At 39.4% G+C, this 22,833-nt stretch overlaps 2 protein-coding genes across 3 annotated transcripts in view; one reads left to right on the top strand and one right to left on the bottom strand.

Annotated features, from left to right (window-relative positions):
* The window catches only part of LOC134536692 (ribonuclease P protein subunit p25-like protein), a 444,926-nt gene that overhangs the window by 167,419 nt on the left and 254,674 nt on the right, over positions 1–22,833 (top strand). The gene's annotated exons all lie outside the window — the stretch shown is intronic.
* LOC134536691 (tyrosine decarboxylase-like) overlaps positions 12,829–22,833 on the bottom strand; it is a 142,225-nt gene continuing 132,220 nt past the window's right edge. The window contains exon 13 of the mRNA XM_063376545.1: positions 12,829–13,179. Coding sequence (XP_063232615.1) covers positions 13,020–13,179 — 160 coding nt within the window. The 3' untranslated portion in view covers positions 12,829–13,019. The remainder of the gene's footprint in view (positions 13,180–22,833) is intronic.

Below are 22,833 nucleotides of genomic sequence, written 5' to 3'. Positions count from 1 at the left end.
GGCGTGAAATACTTTAATCTGTATAAAGGTAGGGGAGTGACGAAACCTAGAGTCAGTGGATCACGAGACCTCAAGCGACTAACACGTGTAAACGTACGCTTACTTAAGAATTTGGGGTATAAAGTTAATCAAAATGGTCGATAGTATTTTAGAAATTGAACAGCCGATACAATACGATGATGACATTACCAAAATTGAATACCATTCTTATAGGCCATTCCTACATGGTCCCTATGAAGCAAGCTCTGAGGTAAGAATTTCAATACAAAATGCTGATATCTACACTCTAATCTCCAAGAGCATTCTACGCATACGTGGCACTTTCACCAAGGCAGATGGTACAGCACCGGATAATGCAAAAATTATAAACAATGGAATAATGCATATGATGAGTCGGATAGCATATGAGCTGAATGGTGTTCAGATTGATGAGTGTCGAGATGTGGGGACTGTATCTACCGTGAAAAACTACTTGTCACGCACAAGTGATGAAAATGGACTTAGTGAAATGTCAGGGTGGAGTCTCGAAGACAACTACAGCCTTCCTGTTACTGCAGCTGGACAGTTTGAGATTTGTGTGCCACTAAACCATCTGCTCGGATTCGCAGAAGACTATAAGCATATTATCATAAATGCAAAGCAAGAGCTAGTGATAGTATTGGCAAATACATTTACTAATGCCATTGTAGATGTAAGTGTCCAACCACAACAAGTGTCACTAACTCTAAATAGCTTCGAATGGCTTGTTCCACAGATCACTGTTTCACCATCCCAAAGAACACGGCTTCTTCGACTGGTGGAGAAGGGAAAAAATATCGACCTAGCTTTTAGATCGTGGAGCATAGAATCATATCCTAGTTTACCACATGCTCAAACAATTTCTTGGAATGTGAAATCGAGTTTTTCCACAGAGAAGCCACGGTATATAATCGTAGCATTTCAAACTGCTAGACATAACACCATTAATGCTGATAAATCGAGATTTGATCACTGCGACGTAAAGAATATCAAAGTATACCTCAACTCAGAAAGCTACCCCTACATTGATTTAGAAAACAATTTTACTAATGGGTATTACTTACTTGCATATAACATGTATGCAAACTTCCAGTCGAGTTTCTATGGACGGCAATGTGCACCGCTTTTGACTCCTCAAAGTTTCAAAGACAGAGCAACTCTGTTTATGTTTGATGTATCTCGCCAGGATGAAAGGATTGCTTCAAATGTAATAGATTGCAAAATTGAAGTTACAACTTCAAGGAACATCCCTGCTTTAACTCAAGCCTTTGCGATTATACTACATGATAGACTTGTATCGTATAACCCAAGAGACAAAACTGTTAAAATACTGACCTAGAAAGGATATTGGCTTAGTCTCGTCTCGACCGCCATGACGAAATGTGTAAACCTCCAAGGCTTCTCTAGTCAGTATGGGTTTATTATCAAGGAACTTAGCATTGCAGATGAAGAAGGAAATGTAATAACACGTAACTTTCAACCTCCATTTAAATGGTGATATCTCACCAGGAAGCATCAAAAAACAAATGCTTGGCTCACTAGAAATTTTCATGGTTTACATTGGGAACACGGACTCTTTCCTTATGCTTCAATACCCAACATATTGACAAGTCATCTGACCGGACCTGTATTGGTTGTAGGAATAGAGCAGAAACGGTGGCTGGCTAGCTATTGTAAGCATAATGTGCTAATATTAGATGTACAAGCAGAATATGACTGTCCATCATTGAAAGAAATAAATAAATTGTACACGTGCAATAATACATGTCCAGGTCCGATCTCAAGACACAATGCAAGCATGCTTAGGGCTTGGATGGTTGATCACCGCGTTGGAATGTTGGAGGGCGTCAGCAAGGCGGTGGGGACAACAACGGAAGCAACAGTACATGTGACTGGACTGGAGGGGGGTCCTAACGGTATAAATTGACATCAACACCCTAGACACAGCAGTCAACTCATAGTCGAGTGGGTATAGTGCTGCTGCTACAAATTCAAGCAAATGCCGTTCGATCCGTCTGCAAAGTATGCGGAAGTAACGCCGGGATTTCGCCGTGTGAACTACATCACCGAGGATGGATACTTTCAACTAGAGGTCTGCAACTTCGGTCATCACTGGACCAGTGATTGTGACGAGGAGGCTCCGGACATCATCGAGACATCCTGCAACAAGGTAGATTGTGTCGTCCATTATCTAAGACCTGACAGTACATTCCCTACAACATTAGAAGCGCTTAAGGCTGCATCAGCGACTGAAACTATAAGCTCGGAACCAGACTATTCCTCAGTAAGGTGCGAGTTGCGGCGCAACACCGATCCGGAGGCAGTTATTAGTTGGAAGGAACAGTGTGACGGGTTTATTCACAACACCACCTACGTTAACCATCATTGGTACACATCCTGCAGCTTTCTACTGTGTAGACTCTACCGCTTCACACCCTTCAGTTAAATTTGTAAGCTAAGAAGCAATTTGAAGGTTCGTGCGGTTGTTATTATGTCTTCACGCCATGACAATGATTTCAACAGCTTGTGGCGGAATACGTGTGAATGTATTAGGACCATACCCTTAGAGGACATACCAAGTGAAGCAGAGGATGAGGAAACATTTCTACACAATTGGTTTGAAATCGAGTACTGCAGACAACATGGGCGACGCTGGTCACGTGAAGAGCCGTGGGGACGATCCCCTGAGCGTGATCGTTCGCCAATAGAGTCCGCACATCAAGTTTTTAGAGCTGTACCTACAATTCAACCTGCTCGTGAACCAATGTTACCACCAATCATCGCTGTCGAACCACTGCCAATTGCATCTCGTCAATCACCTCCTACATCAATCAAAGAGAGACCGTCACCTCCATCAATTGTGGGGAGACCAGCACGGACATCGCATCTCATGCTAGGAGCAAATCTAACGTCTAACTTTATAAACGTAAGTGAATCAGCAATTAACATCTCATAGAGTATAGTATACAACTGAAAACAATTTTAACAATGGACTGTTCTAATAAATGCTCTACTCTATGGAATTGCATAACAGACATATTTATCCAAGTGATACATATATTTTTAAATACGACCCTCGCCTCGTGCGATGGCAGTCGAGCTGAAACTGTGGTGGTGTAAGGACCTACAGCAGAAGTAGTTAACCAAGATGTCTAACTTTCAACCGAACATGATATACTCCAGTGTAACGCCCGGTCTAGGTACTGTTGATTACAGTGAGTCTATCGACGGGGTTTTAAAACATTTTTCGGAGAGATGTGACGCGGTGTTTCACGTGAAACAGGTTTTAAACCCAGGACCTCAAGATACACCTCTAGAAGTTATCAACTGTCTGGGCTATGGACATTGTAGTGTGAATATGATGAGAGACGATACAGTTCTCCCTGCAACACCTGAAGAGGTTTTCGCACATGCATTCAACCTACCAGCTATTCGGTCACCACCAGCATCTGCATGTGGCCAGACTTCGCCAGTACAGACATCAACTGCCTATACCCAGATGGGTGCTACATCGCCAGCACCTACTACATCAGTAGCAGTCCAGCCTAAACACCGGCGTCAGCTTCGCCTTCCTACATCTCGCAAGAGTCGAACCCGAGATCTCAGTCATCTAGGTCCGATCAGTGAAGACACCACTCAAGTATGTTCCACAGAAAACACTAGTGATGAAAGAACTGTTGAGATTGCCCGTGTAGCTGTACGTTCATTACTTCTGGAACTATTGAGCAAAGTATAATGTTATTTATATCAATTTTCTCTTTAATATGTATTTCAGAGTTTATTATACTCTATGTAACTTGTAGTTATGCTTAATATTTAGGTATTGGGTCTCGAGTTAATGTTGCCTTTGTCACTATGATGTGTAGTGTGTGAATATTATGTGATTTTATTACTCGTTATTTACTTCTTTTAAATCATCGATTGTTCTTACCCCTTGCTGTTTGTAATAAGATTTAAATAAATATGTGTTTAACATTTACGTTGTTTGCTTTAATTTCAAAACATTTAATTGCCGCTATTATTGAATTGTAACTATAAGTTATTAGTCTCCTCAGCTAGAGTGATTGCTTTAATACATAAATTCTAACACTACCTTCGAGATGTCTTCCGCCACTACGAGAAGAGAGAGAGACTCTACACAACACCAATATTTTATAAATACTCTATCATATTTAATAAACATACATTAATAAATAATAATAATATGGCTACAGGTTCCAAACTTATCTCGACTGGTTACACATTGCATAACACTTGTAGGTTTTTAAATTCAAACTTGGCACCATCCGGCGACAATACCTTGAATTAAAGATGGCCGACAGTGGTGCCATCCGGTAGCGACTTTATGAATTAAAGATGGCGATGGTGGCGCGCTCCGGCGGTAACTTTAGGAATTAAAGATGGCGACGGTGGCACACTCTGGTAGCAACACTAGGAACTAAAGATGGCGATGGTGGCGTCATCTGGTATCGATTGTATGAACTAAAATATGGCGACGGTGGCGCCATCTACCAGCCAACTTGAGAACCAAGATGGCGGCGCCTCTGGCAACTAATTTTTGAATTTGGCGCGCGATACTAGCGACATCTACCAGCCAACTTGAGAACCAAGATGGCGGCGCCTCTGGCAACTAATTTTTGAATTTGGCGCGCGATACTAGCGACATCTACCAGCCAACTTGAGAACCAAGATGGCGGCATGCGACACCTGCCTGCCGACTCCCTAACTAATATTTTGAATTTGGCGCCATCTGGTAGTCTGTGCTGGAATTAAAGATGGCGATGGTATAATAATAATTTGAATTTCATGCATTTGGGAAGGCAAAGACACCCTCCCCCCTTTTATCATAAAACTTGACGTCAGTACGTGGCATATATAGATTATTTATTCCACCAAATCCCAATTGGTCTCGTGGTCTAGTGGTCAAGGTGTCCGCCTCGTAACCACGACATCCTGGACGTTTTCACGTCCCATGGATCGAATCCCAGCCTCGGCACTGAAAATATTTTAGTTAAAGAAAAAATAAAATAATCCCTGGTGCTATCTGGTGGCGACCAACAGAACTATATGATGTCACAAGATGGCTGCCTCCAGCAGACGAAAACAAGATGGCGGCCACCAGCAGACGAAAACAAGATGGCGGCCACCAGCAGACGAAACAAGATGGCGGCTGATGATTACATCGAATTTCAAAAGTTCGAAAAAAAAAATTCGAATCCAAGATGGCGGCCGTGACGAAAAGTGCAACGGTGACGTCACGATTCGAAGTTGGTGGAAATTTCTAGAAATATAAAATGGCGGATGGATTAGCATGGATTAACATATGGATTAGCATGGATTAACATATGGATTAGCATAGATTGGCATACTAATTGGCATAGATTGGCATAGATTGGCATAGATTAGCGTAGATTGGCATAGATTGGCATAGATTAGCATAGATTAGCAAGGTCAAAGGTCAAGGTCAAAGGTCATGATGACGTCATCCAAGATGGCCGCCGATGACGTCATCCAAGATGGCGGGCTCCTGGCTCCTGCGCCTGTGCTTGAACCCCCTATTTCCAACTACTGTAACGGGACATTTTTTCGTGCGTACATGGCTGATGAACGTAACGGGGCACTTTTTCCTGTGTGCATGGTCGAAGGAAGTGACATAATCCCCGAATCCCCCTCCCTCCTCCCCTGCCACCTATGAACTATATATACCTACTCACAGATGAGAAGACAGACGAAATGTGTTTGGTAAGTGATTTTTCGTCAAATGAAATGGAACAGGGCAGTGCTTATCAGAATGAAAGTACAGAACTACTCTTGTGCAAGGAAATGCATTTTACAAAGACATTTCAAGAGAAATCACCTTTAAATGAAATATATCTTGCTGACATGGAAGAAATAGACTTAGATCTAGAGGCCAGGCCCCTTTCAAGTGACGAAATTTCTCTTGAAGGGCTGAAATATGTTTCTAGCTATATAGCTCACCGTTTCATCAGAAATAAATATCCTGACCTTGGCACTACGGATTTTAATTCGGAGGACGATAGCTGAATACATGTACAATGAAAGGGTAACTTAAAATGTCCCACTAATGAATTTTTTGAATTAATAAAGATCGCTGAAATGTGTTTTGATAATGTTCATGGCAACAATTTGTGCAAAAAAGAGCGGATTTTTGAATCACTGACTAAAATTATTTGCGGAACTACTGAAAATAAATATCCAGAAGAAGTTATATACTGTTTTGTCAGGACAAGAACGTATATGCGTATTAAGTATTTGAACATGAAATATTTTAACGAACAAGACCAAAAACGCAAAGAAAGAAATAAGGTAAGGAAAACTACCCTCTAAGATTTTTCAGTGTGATAGTGTCCACTTTCCTTCACCATAATATGTATGTTCATAATTTATTTACGATGTTTTTTAACTACTATATTTAAGAAAAGCATTTATTGTGAATATCGCAGCAATTATGTAGGGCTTAAGGTATTTATTGTATTCCAAATATTGAGTATGTCATTTTTATTGCCTTTATTAAAAATAATATATTATGTTAACAATGTAACAAAATTGCGATATTTTTGTATTGCTATTGCAATTTCGTTTCTTGTAAACATTATTGTAGACTTTTTCATATTGAAATTAAATTTGCTATAGGGTTGTTTGTATTTTAATTTTACAGTTATAAGATTTTTTATATGTTGTTTACTGTTTACAAACATTTGAAAAATATTTCCTTAACCATATTTCCATTTCCATGGCAATAGTCTTGTTAGCTTTTCGGGTAACTCTTCTACATGGATGATAAGATGGTGCGACATCTAATACATGTCACACCACCTTAACATAACTATTAAACTAAGAGGTGTTTTCTTTACATAATATTAAAGCACTATGTTTCCTTGTGGCGTAGGTGATTTAGAATTTCCATTTATATAGACAAAATGCGCTTTCAGAATGTTTTTTAACACACAGTGTTTCGGAAGGTTTTTGAAGAAGAAAATTGACTACGCGTTTTATTTTTTTCAGGTGAATTCGGGCACGTGCATGAAATATAATTAATCCGTAGGAAGCGCGATGGTTTAAAGTATTGATGCTGAAGATTTGAAAAGATTTATTGAAATATTGTGAGAGAACGAGCGAGTTGAGTGAGAAGATGTGCGGGAGTGGCAGAGGTTAGCTCTCAGCCACATGACGTCGTGCGCAGTTGCGGACAAAAAAATAATCCATTCCGCCTCCCCATGGCGAAGGATGAGTGAAAGAGAAACCTGCTAAACCTTCCCCTCCTCCGGGCACGATAGAACCGTATCGGCTGTGTTAGAGGGAGAGGGAAATAAAACCTTCGAGGTTCTGTTATTTCCTCCTAGATGGCAGGCCACAGAGCGATCGCCAGCAACACCCTTCCCTTCTGAAGGCCATCTCGCCACTGACGAGCTGGAACTAAGCTCCTGACCTCCCTACATAGTAACGGTCACCCATATAGACATCTAGACTCTTTAGTGATCATATGATACAAAATTCATTGTTTTCGGGCCTGTGACCGTTTTTTACCGTACACCAATTGCCTTAATGCCAATGTATATAAATCGCAGGCTTGTATGATTTAACGTCCACCATCATGTTTTCTTCTGTTAGAAGGCCCCGTATGTTTTCATTTGCTGGAGGCCACCATCTTGTTTTTGACTGGTGGAGGCCGCCATGTAGTTTTCGTCTCCTAGAGTGTGCGTCTGCCATCTTATATTTGTCTGTAAGAGTGTGCTGCCGCCTAATTAGTTTAATTTTCACCCGATGTAGTGCAGATATGATTTATTTCCGAAGCGCCCGCCTTTCGCCGGCCGTCATGGAAATTTTTATTTATTAAGCTATATATTTGGAAAAAAATTCATAAAAAATGAGCAATTATTTGATTGATTCGATCGATTACATTGCTTGTTCGATCCTTGATCGATCCAAAAATGGTACATTTGTAAAAAAAAACATATATAATAAATCATGTTAAAAATCCTAAAAGTGGCTTAAGTTTCTCATCTACCAACTGTGAGTAAACTATCGATGTAATATTGGTCGCCATATTAAAAATTCTTATTTATTGCTCTATAAATTCGACAAAAATACCCGAATTCATCAAAAAATTAATCATTCAAATAATTATTCACTCGATCAATTCCCGTCCTTGGTTATATCCACATTCAGTGATAAGAGTATTTAAATCTTAAAGTCAATTTTAAATTTTATTTTCAAATACCTTTTGTGGAGTTTATTAATTAACTTATCTACGAAAAAGAATCTAAAGAAGATACCTGTCCGACTAAATAAATACGTTTTCGCAATGACTACCACGGAAGTCTAATTTTTAGTTTCGTGAAATACCTTCCAACCAGGGATTATACAATATTGGGCATAAAGACAAAGTTTCTTTCGACCACAAGGCTAAGCCATGTACAGTGTCAGGCTATAGACCAGATCTCTATGAACCACGAAGCCAATCGACATGACTACAGATATAACTATCCAGAATCAATAGTAGTATACAATCGGTTGTGAGATGCGGAAGGATACAATGACTTCAAATGTCTTTAAAACCAACTGTCTTTAGTTCCCACTGTCTTTAGTTCCCACTGTCTTTGGCTCCAACAGTCAGTAGTTCCAACTGTCTTTGAAGATATTTCAAAAACGAAAAATTTGACTTCCATGGTAGTCAATGCGAAAACGTATTTATTTCGTCGGATAGGTATCTTGTTTAGAGTCTTTTTCGTAGAGAAAATGATACATAAACTTCACAAAACGTAATGGGATACAGAATTTAAAGTTTAATTTGAGTTTTAGATTTTCTTATCACTTGCTACACTTCTTCACTAGTGTAACGTGAATGTCCCCTTAAAATGACTTTGGGAGACTGGTGGATCTTTTAGTTTGAAACGCAAAACAATAAAAAAAGTGATTTCGCTTAAATATAAGTGCATCTATATGTATTGTACTATTAATCAAGTGAATATAAAACAACAAAACATGAATTCCACAAATATGTTAAATAGGTACTAATTCAATTTACGCATATAGGTATTGGCCAATATATTTAAATAATAAAATTCAATTAATTGGTTGACAAATATATTACATTTATTAAATTATACTATAATATATTAAAATTGCATCATTAAAAGTATGGGCCGGCCATAATTAGACTATTACTCTTATGTTTCATTTGGCATAGATAAAGAAAATAAAACACAATAAAAAGGTTAAAATAAACAATCCCAGAGTTAGTGCTTAGAGTGATTTAAGTCCCGTAAAGAAAAATTTCGAATGTTCCAATCTTTTCAAAATAGTGATTTAATGGTCACGCTGTAGACATCACGAAAAATCTGGAGGACTAGAGATTTGACATTAGTTGGCCGAAGGTGACGTGTTACATGTTACCAGAGCGCCTTAGTCGTCCTGCTTCCCAGAGGAAGGAGTCGAGGGTGCTGTATCATGTACACAACCGGCTCTTGGACCCTATCTGCGAACAAGTCCGAATCGAACATGTTCAGAACTGGTTCACAGACAGTCAGTAAAATGGCAGAAATTTCCCACTTAAAAAACGGTGATGGTCGGGGAATAAAGGTTTGGCAAAACTCAGGAGACAGCTCTCAGCAAAGTAGCCTGCCAGAATGCGAAGCTCGCAAACATGCGGTTTCCGCGGATATTTCCATAATTTTAAATAATTAGTAACATTTAGCGAAGTATAACTATCTCTACTAGGCATGCAGACTGACTAATTACTGATTTAAAAAATGAGTTATAGGGACAACATCCCTTGGCTAGCCAACTACATATGTGTACAATGCCCGACTGAAGTCTTGCATTCGAATGGCCGATTATCCGAGGTGATCAGTCTGCTCGTGAAGCGCAGAGTGCATGCGTGGCGGTAGCGATTTGTAATTAAAAATATCCAATATTTTTCGAAGAAAAGGGAGGGGACTTTGGCTTCCGGACCGACAGGTTCCGAAGATTTCCGAGGGGGTGGTCGAGAAATACTGACTTCGATATTTCGAAGTTGGTGGTACTGGCCGTTGTCAAAGCCAACTACTGAGGGGTGTCCGAAACAAGGAGAGATCGACTCGCACGAGTCGACTCCGGAAGCACGGGGCTTATGGAGGGGACTAGTGCAGCGCTTTGGTGGCTTGGAAAATAATTACGAGGCACTGCTTGTTCCGTGAGGTGCCAGGGGGCAGGCGTTTAGCGGGGGATTCAAACACACAGGGGAAATAACTCGCAAATCCGCCACAAGAGGGCAGAGGCGGTACATTAGAAGACCAATGGGCGTCCTTTGATTCAGCCGGGGTTGGTGGCTGGTCAGTGAACTGGGCATGGTTCCCTGGAAAGGCAGTAGGGGGGATGGTGGAAAAGTGCTAGGGCAGTGGGAACTCTCTCGACAGAGGCCTGAGACGTGACAGGGCGGTTGGTAAGACGACCCGCGGGTGTGCCTCTCGGTGCTTGCCTAGCTCCAAGAAAAACAGTGTCCTGTGAGAATGCCGAGATAAGCTGTATTGATAACGAGAATTACAGGCGATGTGCGTGCGTCAAAGCGGGGATAAAATGATACCTATCTTACATGCACTGGCTCGGCAAAATCAGATCTATTGCTGGGAACAGATTGGAGAGACTGGCCTGACAAAGATTCAATGGGAGTGTACAGAGAGCGTAAAATGTTTTAGTTTTAACTGCTAAAATAGCTGGTAAAATTATTTTTCAAAAATTAAATTTAAATTTGTGCCAAAAAAAGCTAATTGGTGGCACACATTAACTGTGGATACAACCAAGGAATGGAATCGATCTATTCCATCATTATTGTAATGATTTTTATTTTTATTTTTGGAAGTTTTCCTGAATTTTTAGCGAAAAATTTATTATTTTTTAAGATTGAGGCCAAGATGGCATCGTTAGCTCACTGACAGCTGGTAGATGAGGAGCAAAAGCCATTTTAATGATTTTAAATATGATTGATACAATAAGTATGGTACCTAAAACAACTTTTTTTTGATCGAACAAGGATCAAACCAAGCACTAATCGATCGAATCAATCAATTAATTGCAATTTAATTGTATTTTAGAATTTTTCCCGAATTATAGCTTAATAAATACAGATTTCCAAGATGGCATCCATGATGGCCGATAAATGGCTTGTGCTTTGACAATAAATAATAAATGCACTCTATCGGGTGAAAATTAAATTAATTTTTCTGCAGCACCCTCTAGCAGACGAAAACAGTATGGTGGCCTCTAACAGACAAAAATAAGATGTCGGACTTAACATCCTACTAGCCTGCGATTTATATACATGGCATTAGTGGTGGGCGGACAGTTTGTCAGTGGCTTCTGTGGAGGAAGGATGTGTCATCTTTTATTTGTCACCACCAGGTACGAACTGAAGACATGATGACGTAAATAAATTGTTTAAGTCAATTTTTTAAAGTAATAAATAAATAAATTATTTATAAATTTTAAACATTTTCTGTATTATTTCAATAATATTTGTGTTATTTTTTTCAATATGGCGCTGTGGAATCATCATCCAAAATGGCAGAAAAATGATAATTAAATTTTTTATTAATTTATTTCTTATTAATTAAAAAATGTTTCCAGGTTTTCTAGAAAAAATATCCTTTTTTTTTTTTTAAATGGATGCCGGAACGAAATGTGCTACAATGCTGTCATAATTGAAAATGACGGCCATGCCATCCTTATTGTCGAGGTCATGACCTCGGAGGCTAATGGAGGCTTGCAGATGCGGACTTTAAGCCTCTTTGTGGAATTTTGGATCATTCTAAGGCAAACGTATTTTGAGGTTTCTCAAATCTCAAATTTTAGAATTTTTTAAGAAAAAACGGGAAATTTTCCCTCAAAACGGAAATTGATCCCTCGAACTAGGGTAATTATCATCTATCAGATTTTTCGACATAATATTTTTTTTTTCCAAAAAAAATGGATATTTGTGCTGATTTAGTTGAATTTTGCGGAAATTTTGGCAAGCTATGAATGTCAAAGTCATCCAAGATGGCCACCGTGACGTAATAATCCAAGATGGCGGACATTGGCTCCAGCTCCCCACTTCGACTCTTTGTCCCCGGACCAGTTATTATATACTTCTCTCAAGACGATAAAACCTTTTCCACTTCCATATATGGGTTCTGCCCAATATTTCATGATATTGCAGGTTGCCATACTTTTCTCTGAACTGGCTTCCCAGGCACTATGAAAAATAAATAAAAAAAACTTAAACATTTTGATCCATAGCATCCAATACAACCTGATGGCAAGACAAGAATGAGGTATTCTCTCTCTTACTTAACTGACAGCTTACTTGATAAATGCTATATTGTTATAAGTAATTGGTAAGGATTAACCTAACCAAATAAATGAAAAATAATAACCGGAAAACGAAATTCAAAAATTAATACGGAATAACGAATAATGTTAAGACGAAGCTAATAAACTTCTATCACCGCAAGTTCTGAAGCCACCACAGGATTCACTAAGTGGATAAATCACAACAAAGAACACAAATAATAATGATATAAAGTTTCCAGTCCTATCTATATGACCATGATTATGACCAATCACATTCAACACACACACATACATGCTACATTGCTGACATGCCCATATGTGGATTTTGAATATGAGTGGTGTATGTGATAAGCATGCTGGCCTGTGGGTTTGCTTTCCCATGAACTCAGTTTTAAAATAAACAAAAATTTATTAACTTTTTTTAAAACTATTTCTAATTTTTTCTTACTTCGGAGTGAAGAAAAATATTAATTTTTAATATTTTTTTCAAAACCTATGTTGGTTTATTGAGTGTAGCAGACGAGGCCTTAAGTTGTGACAACATCACGTATGACTGAATTTTCACATGCTATAGGACCCATGGAGCGAGAAAACATCTAGTAGTGGGAACCGCTATGTTCTGCAGCAGTGGCGTGGGCAGGGGTGGCTCACGGGGCGGGCAGTGGGCGGGGCTACGGGTTGGAGGGGGAGGCGCCTCGGCGGCGCCCAGCCACAGGCGACCTCGCGGGCGACTTGCCCCCTCCCTCGCGCTCTGGCGACGGCGAGGTGGAGGAGGGCTCGTTGCTCTCGCGGTGCGTCTTCAGCCGCACCATCGTGTCCAGGTGGCGGAACCTGTTGGCAGGAGCCACAACTGTCAGTGGCGTGGAGCGCGACCTTAAGGTGGCCGCCTGGCTGGACCTACAGAGTCTGCAAGTGCAAGAATGCCTGGATGGGGCGCCAATTATCATTCAAAGCTTCAGGTGTTAATGTGCCATATACAAACCATTCAGAATTCATTAAAGCTGATGAATTACAAATAGAATTTAACCTTTACTTGCGTATACAAATTTTGTTGTTTAGTTCCATTTTTAATATATATATATTTTACTGTGAAAAAGCAAAACTAGATGCTAACACGTGTTTTTTGTTATGAAAAAATTGTTTCACTATATTGTTAGTGGTACATGGACGTGCCTTTATATGTAATACGCAACTTAAAAAATATAGAGTCACTGCTTTAAGTCTTATATAGGCGTGTTACCCACACGAATACAGCACATTTTGTGCGTAGCACATCGAGACGACGAGGAATGTGATTTGTGAGCTAGTGTCACCCTTAGCGACCACGTGTTTTTGAAGCTCGTGCGTTCAGCCAAGTCACCTTAAAACCGACATTAGTTTTAGCAGACTTCACCTGTTAGCAGCATCCTAATGTGACATATCTGCACTGGCCTGTGTAAAATGCAGTGTGAAAATGTGGGTTGGTTTTTATCCCAAGCAATGGCGAACTAGGACATAGTAGGTGAATTTAATATATAAAAAATTCTTGAATTAGCCACTTTAACTTTCGAAAATTATGCTATCAAAGATGAAATGAAAAAATTAAACTTCTTGTGGCAATTGTTCAAGTTTTAGATGCTGTTTGCAATCAGAGAGCTTTCAAATATTTGGGGCGTGTATCTGTTCTTACCACATACATATTCAATATCTACCGTTGTACAAGTTAATTGATATACAAAATGTAAGCAGTTCAGCAGTTAATAAGGAATATTCGGTGGTATTGTAGTAAGCATGCTTAAAACAATATTGGTTAGGTAATTCATCACATATTATGACCAGTCTGATAATAAAGTTGATGACATTGTTTACTTTTAGGAAAGAAACAACTACTATAAATTTTCTGGTCTGTGCTGAATATTCAAATAAGATTTTGTGGAACATTAATACTTTTGTAATTGTTTTTATCGTAGGAATATTGTACAATACCTCTTAATTTGAGGTCCGTGGTTACTTAAGGCCCTCTGGGGTGGCTGGAATTTTTAAAGGCAGGAATGATTTTAAAGATGATGTCTTTAACACTGCTGTATATTGTTGGGGGGCACTATTTATTATTTATTCTGCGTTTTCCCCAACTAATTAATTCTTATTCTCATGAGGGACGTGGAATATAACACATTTCTGTAGCGGGTTCGAGACAGCTCATTGTTAAATGATTGAATGAATAAGGCTTTTGAAATATCATCATTAGGTTTATCAGAGATGGTGCCACACAATACAGATGAGGAATATTGGGAAACCACCTTGAGTAACGAACCAGCATAGCATTTTCACGGAGAAACTTAGGAATACCATAAAATAATAAAATCAGTATGGTCGACCTCTGTAATGCGAATTCACTGTGTTACCACTGAAACATATTGTTCCAGTGATCCGTTCTCAACATTTTTGCTCTTCCCTCAACCCCTTTTCCAGAAGGGAAACAAGACGAAGTGTTTATTACGCCAGAAACCCTATATTTAAACCAAGAAATGTCGAAGTTAATTGAGAGTCTAACTTTATCATGAATACAAACAAATTTATTGAACCAACTCCAAAATATAATCTTCTATTGGCTCCTTATCGTAAAAGTGAGATAATTATTTTTTCAACAGTGAAGTGAAAACAGTTAAATTAATAAAAAAGTAAGAAAATTACAAGTTACCTCCAAAAAGTCTTAAATGAGCTTTAAACCAACTGGGCGAACATGGCTCTGAGGCAACAATTTATTTCAACTACAAGCTTATTCATAAGACAATTACAATCAACCGAACTCCTAAATAAACAATTACAGAAACATTAAAATCCTGCAAGTTCAATACACCTAACACTTCTTGTGATCCATCCCTTAACAAACTAGCTTGTATAAGATCTGTCTGACGTGAAAACGAAAATGGCACTAAGATAGACCCCGCAGTTAAGTGGGAGATGACTCGTTAGACACTAGCCTTAAATATAGTTGAAAGTGAGGGTCCACTCCAGGGCCCTACTGCAGCGAGTCGTCTCTTAGTTGTGGTGCCGGCCGTGAAGCGCACTCCTCCCCAAGAACGCTCAACACGTACTTCGGTGGAACGGACCAAGTGCGGGACACCAAGTTCCGAAGATGACTTCCACAGCTGGGAGAAAGAGCAACCACGCCTGGCTCTTCACGATTTGTCGGCACTCGGGCCTGTCACTCTAGTAATGGAGAATTACCATAATGCAAACACCTCCTCATTGTTCCCGATCCGAAGCTCTGGCAGTGACCTAAACTCGTCAACATTCACCAGTTTCAACTTCGTCGAAAACCCATGTCCCAGTCTTGTTTGAAATTCGAAGTCGGGTTACTATTGCGCTGTCTTTTTATGTCAGCCTATGCTCCAGTCACACATTAAGTCCTGTTCATAGCCTCCGGTGACATGTGTCACCGGAAAATATACTCTTCCACTCGCTTACTTGCACTCGCTCGACGAGTAAAAAAAAGCATTTGGTTAATATTTTCGTACCTTGTTGGCAACTTATCCTTACCCTAAGGTCGTAATTTCATTCAGTAGATTTTCAGTAATTGTTCGCTCAGCGAGTAATAACTCACTCCGTGAGTCGCGTCGACGAGTCTCTGAACGACTTGAACCTCTTGAAGCTATCTCCTGTTGGCACCTCGATGCTGATCGAGCTATCTGCGAACTCACTGAAAAGGTTAGTCCATCCAACCCACTTCTGAACCATCCAGAAGCTTGGAGTTACTTTCCCACCTCCAGGGGTGATGAGGTCAGGTGACAAATCACGTGATTCCCGCTCCACCCACATGGCTCGGAAGTAGTATAGGAATGACGGTCCTGCGGCAGAATTCAGGATGTGGTGCCTGTGGTGCCGACCGCAATCTTGGATTGTTACGTCACGGCGGCCATCTTGGAAGAACTTGACCTTTGACCTTGACCCCGGCGGCCATTTCGGATCTGCCATCTTGGACCCTCCATCTTGGCTGCAGCGTAATGGGACACGGCGTAACGGGACACAGCGTAACTGGACACGGCGTAACGGGACACGGCGTAACGGGACAAGTGAGTCATGGTCGCCATCTTTAAAATCCTCCATCTTTAAATCGAGCGCCCCACTCATGATGAAATTTTCGTCTCTGTCGCCATATTGATTTTTTCTGTTCCACTGGAGGCCGCCATCTTGGATACCGTCGACTCTGTTTCTGTCGTTTGTTCCTAGATAGCACCAGCATCACTCTTGATTTATTTTCTGTTCCACTGGAGGCCGCCATCTTGGATACCGTTGACTTTGTTTCTGTTGTTTGTTCCTAGATAGCGCCAGCGGCACTCTTGATTTTTTTTTCTGTTCCACTGGAGGCCACCATCTTGGATACCGTCGACTTTGTTTATGTTGTTTGTTCCTAGATAGCTCCAGTGTCGCTCTGTCTCAACACATAAGGTCGATGTTCCATTACCTACCAGAGCTAGTATGGTCCTTATCGACATATCAAATTTATTTTTTTATGCAAAATACATTGGAAGCGCTGTGACTCGAACCAGCGCAGCTCTGATCTCTAGGTTGGAAAACATACGCCTTTAACCGCTCGGCTATCGAGACATTTACCAGACTGAGAATAAAATAAGGAATATAAAAAAATAACATGCATATCGGGACTTGATTTTTTTTTTTTTTTAAATTTTAAGTAATAATAGCACTACATGTTCGAGACAGATCCGCCATTTTGTTATAAGTTGTAACTGTTGCAATTATCGTTACGCCCGCAATCATTAAAATCCGCAATTTTTATGTTAGAAAATCGGGAAAATTTTTAAAAATCATTAAAAAAAATTATTTAATCGAATAAATAATAAAAATTAAAAACCACTGTTGCAGTTATCATTACGGCCGCCATCTTGGATTATATAAATGTTGCATATTTCGTTACACCCACCATCTTGGTTGAGTACTATGTCATCGTTACACTTTATGTTGCGTCCGTCATATTGGATCCTATTAATGTTGCAAATACCGTTATGGTCGACATTTTGAAATTTAGTCGTCATCTTGGAAATCCATAATTTTTATGTTAGAAAATCGGGAAAAATCCCAATATTCGTCAAAAAATTATCTTATTAGAATTATGATTGATTATATCGATTCCCGTCCTTGGTTCGAAACCGTTAAGAGCATACAACCGATCCTTCCTACACGGAAGTTACCTAGACCGACCTCACACAACCAATACCAAGGTATACATCGTCAGCTATTATGACATCATGTCCGCCATCTGGTCTTAGTCCGCTGGAGACCGTCATCTTGTTTTCGTCTGCTAGAGTGTGCAGGCGTCATTTTAGTATAATTTTATGTTCACCATACCTTTTACCTCGACTGTTGGCATTGAACTTTGTCATTGACCTTGTACTTTGACCTTGACCTTGAAATTTGACCTTAACCCTGAACTTTGACCATAACCTTGAAATTTGACCTTTACCTTGACATTCAACCCTAACCTTGAAAATTGACCTTGACCTTGAACTTTAACATTGAATTTGACCTTGACCTTGAACTTTGACCTTGAATTTGACCTTGACCTTGCCATTCGACCCTAACCTTGAAAATTGTCCTTGACCTTGATCTTTGACTTTGCCCTTGACTACCATCATGGATCCGACAGTTTTTGTTTAGTACATGTACCAGGAGTACCTACCACCTGCTAGTGGTCATTGCCATCATCTCTTTTTTGTCTGATGGAGGACACAATCTTGTGTGTACTCGTCTTACCATTCTAACCCGCTGCAGTGCAGTAATCATTTATTATTACCGAGGTGCCCCCGACATCTTGAAATTCGGTCGCCATCTTGAAATCATGTAATTATTTAGCTAGAAAAGAGGGAAAAAATTCCAATAGTCACCGAAAAAATAAATTATTAATTTACAAATTGATTAGATCAGTTCCTGTCCTCGGTTCGATTCTTGAACAGCGACAGTTGTAACTAAATTTAAAATGAATTTTAGATTCTGTTTTCCATTACCTTTCGCGGAGTTTATTAATTATTCACTCTACGAAAATCAGCTCAAGACAATATACCTGACGAACGAATTAAATACAGCGTCGCAATGCTTTACATGAAAGTCTAGTTTTTTGATATTTAGATTATCCTTTAAAATGTTCATGTACAAAGTCATCCATACATATAGCCCAAGTGTCTCAGGACCATGAGATCGAGTCATGAACAGTCAGTCATATGGTCCATGAACACAGTACACACAGGAAAACGGAATGTACACACAGTACACACAGTACACACAGGAAAACGGAATTTACACACAGTACACACAGGAAAATGGAATGTACACACAGGAAAACGTAATGTACACACAGGAAAACGGAATTTACACACAGGAAAACGAAAAGTACACACAGGAGACGGAACGTACACACAGTAAACGGAACGTACACACAGTACACACAGGAAACGTGACGTACACATAGGAAAACGGAACGTTCACACAGTACACACAGGAAACGGGACGTACACACAGGAAAACGAAATGTACACACAGGAAAACGGAATGTACACACAGGAAATCGGAACGTACACACAGGAAACGGAATGATCACACATACAGTAGCGGAAACACAGACTTATTTGGAAATCAGGATACAAGAAATAAATCATACTTTTTTAAAATATAAATAATTCCTTTTTTTTTCATTAGTACACGCATGACAGTTAATCAAATGATTATTGTATGTAGCCAGCGTTCCGAAGTTCTTTAAGTATGGTCGATACTTCCACGATATGCGAGGAGTTCCCTCTACGAACAGATGCCACCATCAGTCTTAGCCGGTCAACCAATATGTTTGGATCTTTCCATGATGTGGAATCAATCTCTTCTGCAACCATCTTCATTGCTTGTTTATTATAAATATTATGATCTCTGGTGTCTTCCGTTTTAACACCAACCTCAGGGTTACTTTCATCATCTAGCCAGCGATCATCACAAGCTTGATCAGATTTATTTATTGTAACACGACGCTTCCATCGCTTCGGTCTCAGGACACCAACACATTCTTCGATCTTGTCAGCTTTAGGTTCTGCATCACAGTCTATGCCTTTGTAAACAGCCTCAGAGTCACTGTAGCAATCACCGTAGAAGACAACGTCTTCACCCAGATTACTGCAAGAACTCGATATCGTTGATGTCGAAGGGTCTTCATCGCCTGTATGCTTCCTTTTCAGGAGTCCACCATTTATACAAAGTATGGAGGATCTGCTAAATATAGGCTTGAATGTTTTCTCACTTTTCACGGTGTTGATACCTTCATTAGTTTCAGTCTTCCCGATACCATCAACATCCTTCAATATTTGTTTCTCGTCACGATCGGCGTGCTACGGCTGCCATCTTTTCTATATTAATAATATTATTTGTCTTAAAATATCCGCGTCCGTGTCACTATCACAGATGTAAATCATCATAGCTGTCATCAATATTATCATGAGCTGCATCAATATCACTCATTTTATGATATCGTTTCCACATTTCAGTTGTCAGTGATTAACCACAATCTATGATCTTGTGAGCTCCATTCTCATTTTCTTTTAAAGCCTAAGTGTCCAGTTTTATATTTTAATCTGTCAACCCATCATCACAAACTCAATTAAATCATCTTAGTATATAGAAGAAAAAATCATCAAAGTTCCTTTCATTTAATCATAGGAACCGCATCATCCTTTCCACCTATAGTGTAGTTTCTTGAGCCCAAGAGTCTTTCATTATATATACCATGCAGTGTTCTTCAAGAGATGTGGTATACTACCAGTTCTACGTACAAATCCATCCTATCAATAATTTGTTTACTCAATAGAGAAAAAAATCATTTCGTTATTTTTACGTGTTTTACTAAATTATCTCCTCGACTAAAATAATTACCACACATAGTAATTTCTACAAAGGACACTTTGTCCAAGACATTTTAACCATCATCTGTCTGAAAACAACCATGTCCCATCTATATCACAAAGTAAACGAGGGTTAGTGGAGATAGGTCAAACAAGTGCTAGTCACTCATAGGGTAAGAACCATGTGTTCGATACCTATCTCAGTCAATGTAGCATCTACGTATTTTTCTTACCTCATGTAGAAAAATATCTTACAATGCATACGAATTTAAATTCAAGCACGTCAACCGCAAAAAAAATTCTCAAGGATAGAGACAGAGACTACTCGATCGAGACACGCCTACCGTCACCCGCAAATGAACATTGACCCCTCGCGCGGGAGTTGCAAGCTAGCAGAATGCTGCGACAGTCATATGTTTGCTCGAGACATGCATACATCACGTCGCTAGCCTTCCAACCCATTTCACGTAAAACTCCAGTGAAATCGTAATCCAGCATACGTAAAGAAGGCCTACTTGCTGGAACCACTTCAAAGTATACATCACTGAACCAGAGCAGAAAATTAGCTTACAAATGTATAAATTGCTACCAACAAAAAAAAAATTTGTAGCACATATACGAGAGGAGTCGAACCCTACATACCATACTGTAAAAGCCGATACTCTGATAATTATAAGCAGCAAAATATTTTAAATCAAGACCGCGGTCAGTATATATTATTTTTTTCATGTTTTAAAAATTCATGTTAGTAATCAGCAACGAAGGAGTGAGTAACTTGGACGAAGAACCGTTTACCAAGTATCCGGAATCTTACTGATACAACCTATCCAGTGCACCAGCATACCCCGAAGTGTGGTCAATTGATAAACATTCTTTAATTTTTTAATATCACGTCCGTAGTGTACACCAATATATGACAGGTTACGATTTAAGACCATAAATTTTCCACAAGTCTGTTAGTTTTATTTCGGGAAGTAATAAATTATTCCTCAAAAATAATAAATCAAGTTCCTTTCAGATTTTCTCTAATGTTACGGCATTACCTGTACCTGCAAATTACCAAAACATCTCCCATAAAAATCTTAAGAATGCAGATGGCATACTCAGACAAAAATAATTTTAACAAAAAAAAAACAATCTTCAGCATTATTGATAAAAAAATATTACACACAAACAAGACAAAACGCGCATTACAAATTCGACCTAAATTTCGTGTCAAATTTAGTTTATTACATTAAGATAAACGATGTAGGTTAGGGAAAAATATATAAAAAATTCTTTAATTCTATAATTTATTTAAAATTGTACATTTATACACAATAAAATCTGACATGGTATATATATCGTATACAATTCTCAGTTCATGCGACATTCATTTTTATTAAAATAAATTATTATAGTTCGTATTAAGAGTGACAAAATAAAAATAATTCATACAGATCACGATACATCAGTTCAGGAGTGTAACACATTAGAGGGCCAGAAATTATGCTAGAAACCCGTCTTTACAAAATTTATGTTTTTTCAAGTAAAATTTTCGTGTAACCTGTATACCGCACTTCTCACACAGAAATTTTACACGGTCAAGATTTATTATGCAGCCATTCTATTCATGGATGCGTGTACTTCGTAGTCGTTCAAATCGTTTACCACAGTAGCAGCTCTAATACAGATATTCATCACAGTTACCATCGCTTCCCCGCTGTACAACCTGCAAATGAACTTTGCTTTTACAATGCCTAATCAAATTACTTTTGTTTGTGAAATGTACACCACACGGGTCACACGGAAATGTCACACGATCAGCGTTTCTTCTACAGACATGATTTTCATGTCTTCTTGCATGTTGACGGTATTTAAAACTTTTGTCACAGTACGTACACAGATGTCTTGTCGTTAGACCTTGAGTCACCGACGGCTCGGAAAGTATCTTACTTTCAATGCACACTGCTGTTGTAGACGACGAAGTCCCGTATGTTGCATGAGCTGGAGATTTCCCAGTCGACATTGACAGATCATCTGTACTGGATGCCAAAGAATCTGATGTATACACGACTGATGCAGAAGCTGGGAATTGCTCACAAAATGTTGTATTTACCAAATGCGATGTAGTTGCAGGTATCGGAGTCTCCTCTGCGTTCGATGATGCACACATTGAAGTCTCTTGGAGTGAAGAGACAGTAGATACAGCCATCATCAGGATCTCTGGAGATGGTAGCCTCGTTACCATCGGAATCTCTGGAGCTGTCCTCATCGTTGTCATCGAGATCTGCTTCGTCATCATCGCCTCCGTCGTCAGGGACCCCGGTGAAGACGCGAGACCCTCCGTCAAGATCTCTGCAGTCGTTGACCCCGCCACCATTGGGATTTGTACCGATGTCGACGTTGCTACCATTGAGTTCGGATACACATCAATATTCATATACAAGACTTATATGCAGACGAGCCAATCCATCAGTTCTGCACTGCACCACTACAAGAGGTGGACTGAGGGACCTGCTGTCTAAGACTCGCTTAAATAACCATGTTCGCTTGTATAATACGCAAGTCAATAGATCATCCATTGTTATTACTTAAAAATATTAGGAATTTCAAGGAATGAGAATTT

The sequence above is a fragment of the Bacillus rossius genome, chromosome 11 (assembly GCF_032445375.1).
Source record: "Bacillus rossius redtenbacheri isolate Brsri chromosome 11, Brsri_v3, whole genome shotgun sequence".
Taxonomy (NCBI): domain Eukaryota; kingdom Metazoa; phylum Arthropoda; class Insecta; order Phasmatodea; family Bacillidae; genus Bacillus; species Bacillus rossius.
This window is presented reverse-complemented; position numbering and strand designations above follow the sequence as displayed.